Below are 10000 nucleotides of genomic sequence, written 5' to 3' on the forward strand. Positions count from 1 at the left end.
CACTCAGACACACACACACACAAAAACACGCACACGCACACACATGCACACACAAAACCCACTCACACACACCACACTAGGGATGTCCCGATCCAGCTTTTTGCACTTCCGATCCGATACCGATATTGTAGCTTTTAGCATCGGCTGTTACCGATACCGGCCGATCCAAGCATGTATTAAAGATTAAAGATATTTACTTATTTTGTTGTTATACTCATGTTGAAAAGGGTTTTACTCTTAAGAACAACTAGCCAACTTAATTAGGTTAGTTTGAATAATCCACAGTGGTTGGTAATGAGAAGCTGACCTGTTTATTCTTAACAGGGTTAAATAAACACAAAATAAAAAATAGTCAATTAACCACACAAACTGAATTGGCATCAGTGCTCTGCTCAAGAGTGTAAACAAAGGCTTAAAAAAGCCATCAGTGTAAACAATATTGTAAACAATTATATAATTATATATGATTATATATAAAAGCAACACACACAAAACCTGAGTAGAAAATAGTCAAATTACCACACACACACTGAATTGGCTATAACAACCCAAATAACTGTCACGCCTTCTACAGTATTGCTATCTCCTCCACACTTTACTGCTCCATCTCCATACTCCCTTCAATTTCTACTGTTTGCCCTGGCTGCAGTCTGAGCATGATGGGGAGATTCTTCTTCACAAAGGTGATCATTTCAACATGCTCAGGTGTCAGCCTGCTCCTGTGCTCATCAATGAGAAGTGAGACTGCACTAAAAAGCCTCTCACAGTTGCGTTTTAAAAGCGAAACTGATGCCACAACTGGTCTGGGTTTGCTGAAGTAACCTAGGCTACAGGCTGCAATTATTACAGAAAATCAAGCAACATAGCACGTAGGCCTATCTACACTATTTAGAGACAGGAGCTTAAGTTTACCGCGACAACAGCTGTCACTAATTCACATCGTGGTAGGCTGCGCCGATGCACAGACTAAACGGTAAAAAAAGTTATGATAGCCTACTGGAAGCTTCTACCCTTTTGGATGTGTAGAGTTGTAGGCCTAGGTGCACTTAGTTGTTAGCGATTGAACAGGTTGCTTTTTGAAATGAAATGCGTTTGTTAGGCTAGCCGATTGTAAAAATAGGGAAATTAAAGTGCTATATTGATATACATTTTTTGCTAATATCGGCGGCCGATCCGATCCAAATATCGGATCGGGACATCCCTACACCACACACACACATGCACACACAAACACACACCACACACACACACACACACACACACACACACTCAGACACAGACACACACACACACACACACTCAGGCACACACACACACACACACACACACACGCACACACACACGCACACATACACACCACACACACACACACACACCACACACACACTCAGACACACACTCAGACACACACACACACACACACACACACGCACACATACACACTCAGACAGACAGACAGACAGACAGACAGACACACACACACACACACCTGTCTGCGCGCGCTGGTCAGTGGGGAGGGGGAGGGAGCGTTCTCCTCAAACTTGGCGAGCAGCAGGGTGGCCATGGAGCGGACTCGGTTGTGGTTTCCCCCGGCGCTCAGCCACAAGCTCTCGTCCATCACGCCGGCCACATCGGAGCTCTGGTTACCATGGTGATCGCTTGGCATGTCCTCCTGCCAGTGTGATATAATGACTTGTCAGGTATAGGGTAAAGGCCATAGCAAAGATTCTATAGTTAACTAAGAGGAATCATAAAACGATTCACCAATGGAACGAAATGGCACTAGTTCCGGACTCCTAAATAGGCGTGTCAAAACATAAACCTTTCTCTGAATAAGCAATAATAACATATAAATATAAATTTGTATACTATTTTACAGTCATTGTTTGTGTGTGATGCCAATGAAACACTCTTTCGGACACGGAATGAATAATTTCATTTTGCCCCATTAACCGAGCTAGCTAGCTAGCTAACGTTAGCACAGTAAACGGAAAGTGAATGGGAATGTTCGCTAGCTAGCCAGCAGCTAAGGACTTTGGTTAAACTTATATATTGCTGCCAACTAACCTGAAATAACACGTTCTGCAACTTTGTGGTAGTCTACTAGTTCTAGCAAAAAATATGTTAGGTTAGTTTATCAACCATCTCTGAGTCTAGAGCAGGGGTGTCAAACTCATTTTGGTTCAGGGGCCACATACAGCCCATCTGATCTCAAGTGGGCCGGACCAGTGAAATAATTGCAAAACATCCTTTGACAACTCCAAATCTCCAGCTTAGTTTTTTTCAGTAGGCTATGCTTTACCCTTCAGCCTACATTTGTAGCCTACATAATCACAAGGGATATATTAGATTATTACACATTTATTTAGAGAGGCTGTTACGGCACCCGAAGTTCCTTCTGATTTAACGTGATTTGATTGACATGATTTTTGGCACACCCTGCTGGCTGTGAGTGGTAGGGGTGCTGTTACCTGCTATTTTCTATGTTTGCTCCCTAATCAGGTGATCCAATTAGCCAGGATGCGGTGCACCTGGCCAGCCTCTTCAAAAGGCTCATTCTGGACCTGGTCTGCAGAGCATTGTCTGGGTTTTTCCTGCTGGTTGCTACCACCGTGTCGTCTCCAGTTTTTCAACGCCTTCGAGCCTTTTTGCCGGTTTCCGAGCCTGCTTTTTGCCCTTTTTAGGGAACTTAAATAAATACCCCTTTTGAGCCTACCCAGTCGTTGTTCTCCACTTTATGTTGCGGTTTTCCGGTGGGGAACCGTAACATAAGTCAATTGGGGGCTCGTCCGGGAGACTTTTGACTGCTTCTGTCACGAGTGTTTCCGTTTTTGCGTGTGCAGGGAACTAACAAGGTGAGTGCATTCCTGGGTTAGTGGAGTTTCCTTGGGAAGTCGCGGTGCTGTTTTTTTGCGTTTTTTTTCGGGCAATATCTGAGGAGGGGGTCCTGTGAGGCCTCGAGCTCAGTACGGCCAGAAGACAGCCAGGCTTAGAGCTTCAGTTTAGGGAGGTTGGGACTCCACTGGTTCAGTTTGATGCACTGTTGTTCCTTCTTGCACTTGCATTGTTTGTGTGTGGCGTTAAGCCCTTCTTGAATAGGCTCGGCCCATAGTTGTTTTTGTGTCGCTTCTGCAGCGCTTTGTTATTGAGGTGTATGTGGTAGACTACTTCTCTAACTGTTTAAAGTAAATACTTTAACCTTTTTGCAGCAGCATAAAGCTGTATACTTTTGTGCGCTTGATACCAACTTTTGAGTGTTTAATCTAATCCTAATTTCAGCGCACTTGATCCGTGGTCCTTTTATTGGCCACTTGAAATAATTTACTAAGCATTGACTGCATTTCTGTTAAGTTGTTGCAGCTTCTGATCATTTTGTTTCAATTTTTGATAATTGACAACTTCTGTTTTTCCCCTGTCTAGGCTTCGGTTTGTTTGTGTTGGAATGGCTACTGTCGAGGACTTTGTAGATAGCCCCAATGCGTCTTTAATTAGTGCATTCACGAAAGACCAACTAATTGAACTGGCCGGGAAGTATGACGTTGAGCTTACCTCTGAACAGAAGCGAAAGAAACATTTAATAGTGACTCGGCTGATTTCTGCTCTAGTGGAGAAGGGAATTATTTCTGAGCCAGTAACTCCAATAGTAGCCCCTGAATCACCCACGCTGCCGCCGCTTAAGTCCGATTCAGGTCGTCCCGTGGTACCGGAAAAATTTGATAAGAGACAAGACCACGAATATCGGATGCAAGAGCTACTTCTTCGTCAGGAAGAGTTAAAGTTACAGGCCAGAGATCTTGAATTGGCTAATCAGCTTGCAATCGCTCGGTTACACCTGTCTGCGAAACAGGAGGGTTTCGAAATCCCTGGTTTAAAACGACCATCGTTTGATGTTGTGGCTAATTTCAAACTCGTCCCTCCATTCCAGGAACGAGAAGTGGACAGATATTTTGTGCACTTTGAGCGGGTAGCGACGTCTTTGAGTTGGCCGAGGTCTGCTTGGACTCTTCTCCTCCAGTGCACGCTGGTTGGGAAGGCCCAGCAGGTTTATTCGTCTTTGTCCCTTGATCAAGGCGCGGATTATGATTGCGTTAAAAGTGCTATTTTGCGAGCATACGAGCTGGTGCCAGAAGCCTATAGATTGCGTTTCCGTCGCTTTCGTAAAAATGAGCGACACACGTTCGTGGAATTTGCTCGTGAGAAAGAGTCACTTTTTACTCGTTGGTGCGCTGCGCAGGGCGTAGAGGACTTCGAACAGCTTCGCCAAGTAATTCTGATTGAGGAATTCAAAAACTGTCTCCCCGACTCTGTGTCAATGTATCTCAGCGAACAGAAGGCGGAGACATTAGACAGGGCCGCTGTACTCGCTGACGAATACGTCATAACCCACAAAGTTGGTTCGCGTGAAAAAACATACAGAGACGTCCCTGCACCTATAGCTCCTGATCGCAGCTCATTTCGCAGACCGAATCCCCAAGCTCCTGTTATTAATAAGGTGTTGTGTGTGTATTGCAAGATAACTGGTCATCTCGTGTCAGAATGCCCCATTCTCAAGAAAAAGCAAGCCAAGTCTGTCGCGTTAGTAACCGCCGATAGGGAGCTGTCGCCAATCCTGCACATTGGCCGTGAAATTCACTCCGAGTTAGCAGCCGATTACAAACCCTTTGTGAGAACTGGTTGTGTTTCAACCCCTGGCGGTGACGAACTAATACCTGTCAAAATCCTACGAGATACTGGCGCTAGCCAATCATTCGTTCTAGAGGGTGTGTTGCCCCTGGGTAAAGAAACAGCGGTCGGGAGTAGCGTGCTTGTTAGAGGTATAGGTATGAATTTTATTCAGGTCCCGCTTCACAAAATTAAGCTTCAGTCTGATCTTGTGTCTGGCTGCGTTGTTGTAGGCGTGCGCCCCTCGCTGCCAGTCCCCGGGGTCTCGTTCATCCTGGGGAATGATCTCGCTGGAGGTGAGGTTTGGGAAAAGGCAATTGCGCCACCTGAAGTCGTGTCCGTGCCACTCTCCCCTGCTGTAGACGAATGTGCGCAGAAATTTCCTGGGGTGTTTCCCTCGTGCGCCATAACTCGTGCCATGTCTCAGAACAGGCCCGGCGTCTTTGATGACCTGCAGGACACATTTCTCGCCAATCTGAATCCCGATCGGCCTCTTGACTCCTCTGCGGTTGCCAAGGTGTCGTCGTCTGCAGCAGATAAAAACAACACTGAACACTTAGCTACAAACAACGTGCCATTGTCGAGAAATAGGTTAATCGCGTTGCAGAAAAATGATCCAACGCTCGCCTCGCTTATTAATACTGCGTGTGCCTCCTCTGATCTCGTATCGTCGCCCCAGGGATATTTTTTTCGTGATGAAATTCTGATGAGGAAATGGCAACCTCGTAACAGTCCCGACGAGTGCCATGTCGTCTCACAGGTCATTGTGCCTGATGAGTATCGTGCGGAGATACTCAAACTTGCCCACGATTCTGCAGCTGGACACTTGGGTGTCACAAAAACGTATGACCGAGTCCTCCGCCATTTCTATTGGCCTGGGTTGAAAAAAAATGTCCGACATTTCTGTAAAACCTGCCATGTATGCCAATTAGTGGGCAAGCCAAACCAAAAGGTTCCTCCAGCTCCCTTATACCCAATCCCCATCATTAACGACCCTTTCGAACACATAGTCATTGACTGCGTAGGTCCTTTGCCTCGGTCAAAGAGCGGTTTCCAGTACCTCTTAACCATTATGTGCGCTACCACCCGTTTCCCAGAGGCTGTACCCTTGCGTAACATCTCAGCGAAAACAGTGATTCAAGCGCTAATAAAATTCTTTTCACTTTTCGGATTACCGAAGGTAATCCAGAGCGATCGAGGAACAAACTTCACCTCTCGTGTGTTTGCAAAGGTACTAAAACAACTTGCGATTCGGCATAATATCTCCAGTGCTCACCACCCAGAAAGTCAGGGAGCGCTGGAGAGATTCCATCAGACCTTTAAGTCAATGCTGAGGGCATACTGCCTGGAACAAAGAGCTGGGAAGAGGGAGTGCCTTGGTTGCTACTCGCTGCTAGAGAGGTCGTGCAGGAGTCCACAGGTTTCAGTCCTGCCGAACTAGTCTTCTGTCACACTCCTCGGGGCCCTCTGGCCGTTTTCAAAGATGCCCTAGTGGGTGAGTCGCACCCCCGCAATGTGCTGCACCACGTAGGTGAGATTAGGTCACGGCTCTACACTGCGCGTGAAATCGCGAAGGAACACCTTGGTGGGGTTCAAGAGAAAATGAAAAAATGGTATGACACCAAAACTAAACATCGTGTGTTCGAACCCGGAGACAAAGTCCTTGTCTTACTGGCCGTCCCAGGTTCGTCGCTACAAACCCGTTTCAGTGGCCCATATGTCATTGAACGGAAAATCTCGGATCGTGATTACATCGTTAAAACTCCAGACCGCCGTCAACGTTCACGGTTATGCCACGTGAACATGCTGAAGAGATACTTTGACCGTGAGCCTAACTCTGAGTCGCTGACCGTGGTTCTGAAACCTGAACCTGTCCAGTCTAAAGCTGTTTTGCTATCCTCCCTAGTGGGAGCCGGTGAAGACGACCTAACAGATCCCAGTAGGTCCGTGATTGTTGGCCGTCTCAACAATTCAGAAATACTGGCGGCCCTTCCTAAGCATCTGTCCTATTTACCACCTGCTGAGAGGGAAGACGTGCAAAACCTAATTAGCGAATTTGACAACCTCTTCGGTGACGTTCCGTCCCAAACTAACGCGCTTCAGCACGACATTGACGTAGGTTCGAATTTACCGATCAAGCAACATCCCTACCGGGTTAACCCAACTAAACGAGCTCACCTGCAGCGCGAGGTTGACTATATGCTAAGCCATAATATCGCTGAGCCCAGCAGTAGTGCCTGGAGTTCCCCATGTTTGCTAGTGGGTAAGTCCGACGGATCCCTCCGCTTCTGTACCGATTACAGAAAGGTAAATTCTGTTACAAAGCCGGACTGCTTCCCACTACCGCGCATGGACGATTGCGTAGACAGAGTAGGCTCTGCTGTCTTTGTCAGCAAATTTGACATGCTTAAAGGTTACTGGCAAGTCCCATTAACCAGTAGGGCAAAAGAAATCTCCGCCTTTGTCACCCCGGATGCATTCTTACACTATCGTGTCATGGCTTTCGGAATGCGTAACGCTCCTGCCACATATCAACGACTAGTCAATATAGTTTTGAGCGGTATGACTGGTTGCGATGCATACCTGGACGACGTGGTTCTATACAGTCAGACGTGGCCTAAGCACATGAGTCAAATCCGTGAGCTATTCCAAAGGTTGTCGGAGGCCAACCTCACAATCAATCTCGCCAAATGCGAATTCGGTAAGGCCAAGATAACCTACTTAGGCCACGTAGTAGGTGGCGGTGAGGTGCGACCGGTAGAAGCCAAAGTCCACTCAATCCTGGCATTTCCTGCTCCCCTAGACCGACGTGGCTTAAGACGGTTCCTCGGAATGGTTGGTTATTACCGTAACTTTTGCAAGAATTTCTCCTCCATCGTGTCGCCTCTTACCGACCTCTTAAGCCCTAAGGTTCCTTATATATGGAATGATAACTGTGAGACAGCGTTTCGAAACGTGAAGGGTCTCTTAGTTTCCGCTCCTGTGCTGCTTGCACCCGACTTCGGCAAACCGTTTCATCTTGCCATAGATGCGAGTGACGTTGGCGCGGGAGCTGTCCTTCTTCAGTGTGGTCCTGATCTAGTCGAACACCCGGTGTGTTATTTTTCGCGTAAATTTAATCACCACCAGAAACGGTACTCTACTGTTGAAAAGGAGGCTCTCAGTCTCGTCCTTGCCATCCAGCAGTTTGAGGTATATTTAGGTTCGTCCTCACACCCCATCACTGTTTACAGCGAGCATGATCCGTTGCGGTTCCTAAACAAGATGCGTAATTCCAACCAACGCCTTATGCGCTGGAGCATTATTTTGCAACCGTATGACCTTGATATTGTGCATGTCCGCGGGTCAGACAATGTATTAGCGGATGCATTGTCCCGCATGCATCAGGATGGGTAGGATCTAGTTAAGATCTAGGAGCGTAAGTATTCGTTTCTTTTCAAATCTTTTATATATATTATGGTAGTTGTACTGCAGGCTGTTTCTTTTTAGCTATGGAGACTAGAGTCACCATTTCGGCGGGAGGGTGTTACGGCCCCCGAAGTTCCTTCTGATTTAACGTGATTTGATTGACATGATTTTTGGCACACCCTGCTGGCTGTGAGTGGTAGGGGTGCTGTTACCTGCTATTTTCTATGTTTGCTCCCTAATCAGGTGATCCAATTAGCCAGGATGCGGTGCACCTGGCCAGCCTCTTCAAAAGGCTCATTCTGGACCTGGTCTGCAGAGCATTGTCTGGGTTTTTCCTGCTGGTTGCTACCACCGTGTCGTCTCCAGTTTTTCAACGCCTTCGAGCCTTTTTGCCGGTTTCCGAGCCTGCTTTTTGCCCTTTTTAGGGAACTTAAATAAATACCCCTTTTGAGCCTACCCAGTCGTTGTTCTCCACTTTATGTTGCGGTTTTCCGGTGGGGAACCGTAACAGAGGCCAATGAAATTGAAATAAAATGCATTTCACTCTCATAAACAACTGGTTTATTTTTATAGTTGAGTGGATAGGCCTACATTTTTACATCTGACCACCTGAACCAACTCCCCACACTAAACTCAAGTGGGAGTTATGAAGAAAGTTAACATTCTGCCTTAAAAATGTAAATGTGCAAATGTATGAAAAATAAAATGAATTTAACAAACATAAGTTAGCAGTGCATGAGCAATACGATCAACTGATACGATTAGGTTACATCAGATCAAATAATTTTGTAGGCTAGGTGGCGGTGCTGTGTAATAGGCTATCCACCATAAAGGCCAGATCCTGCACCCATTCCGGGCATTTAAATTGCTACTGGTCTGCCTTTTTTCTCCAAGAACTGTCCAATTTCCTCTCGTAGTTCAAAGAAACGCTTGAGTACGGCACCTCGGCTTAACCACCGTACTACAGCGTGGTATGGTAAGCCAGACAGAATGCCATTATCACTAAGAAAACAGTCAAACTGACGGTGAGTCAGACCTCGCGACCTGATTAAATTTACAACACAACACTTCCTGGTGCAAAATACAATAAAATGCCCAAACATCTTGTCCTCCGTTTGCAGGCTGCACTTTGTCTCTGAATTTTGTCGCAACGCCTGCTTTTCTCCTGACAATGTAGCCAAACTGACAGCACAGGACCAGTCAACTCCGAACTTTTTTTTTGTTTTTTGGCTGCGCCTAGCGGCTGAATTGAGCATTTCGGTTATTTCTTTGAAAATTCATAACTCCTCACAGGAATGGGCTAGAGATTTTTTTTTTTTTGACATAGTCAGAAATTTATTCTCTACAAGTCTGGGCCGGATTAAACCATCTAGCGGGCCGCATCCGGCCCGCGGGCCATATGTTTGACACCCCTGGTCTAGAGCCTCTGAGAACAGGTGGCTGTGCACCAGAGCTTTGAGGACACAGTGACAGATCACAAAGAAAGCTATTTTTGTCTTTATTTGTTTCGTTGGAAAATACAATTTCAATGTCGGAATGTTAGGGAGACATGTGGCTTGTAAAAAATGGGTTCAAAACTTACATCGCTGAATGTAGGGCTAAGGGATTGGTCATATTCCGAGAAAATTTTCATTTCTCCCATAGGAATACATAGACACTGGACCTCCCGCTAGACTCCTAAATGGGTGTGACAGCTTCGAACCCCACGTCACAGCGTGCCAGAATTGACCCTCTTATGAATCGTCTCGCTTTATCAACCGTCTCTGGCCATAGGGTAAAGGCCATAGGGTAAAGGTCATAGGGTAAAGGCCATAGGGTAAAGGCCATAGGGTAAAGGCCTTAGGGTAAAGGTCATAGGGCAGGGGTCGGCAAATAGTGGCCCGCGGGCCAATTTTGGCCCGCCATCTATTCTATCTGGCCCGCGAGATGA

General features: G+C 46.5%; 1 protein-coding gene across 1 annotated transcript in view; it reads right to left on the reverse strand.

Annotated features, from left to right (window-relative positions):
- The window catches only part of mical3b (microtubule associated monooxygenase, calponin and LIM domain containing 3b), a 109315-nt gene that overhangs the window by 74435 nt on the left and 24880 nt on the right, over positions 1-10000 (reverse strand). Inside the window, exon 15 of the mRNA XM_076303770.1 lies at positions 1490-1672. Within this exon, the coding sequence (XP_076159885.1) occupies positions 1490-1672 (183 nt within the window). The remainder of the gene's footprint in view (positions 1-1489; positions 1673-10000) is intronic.

This window comes from Alosa pseudoharengus, unplaced genomic scaffold, assembly GCF_046254945.1.
Source record: "Alosa pseudoharengus isolate Yale_2024_CS ecotype anadromous, Long Island Sound unplaced genomic scaffold, YU_APseudo_1.1 YU_APseudo_1.1_scf_24, whole genome shotgun sequence".
NCBI classification, from domain to species: domain Eukaryota; kingdom Metazoa; phylum Chordata; class Actinopteri; order Clupeiformes; family Clupeidae; genus Alosa; species Alosa pseudoharengus.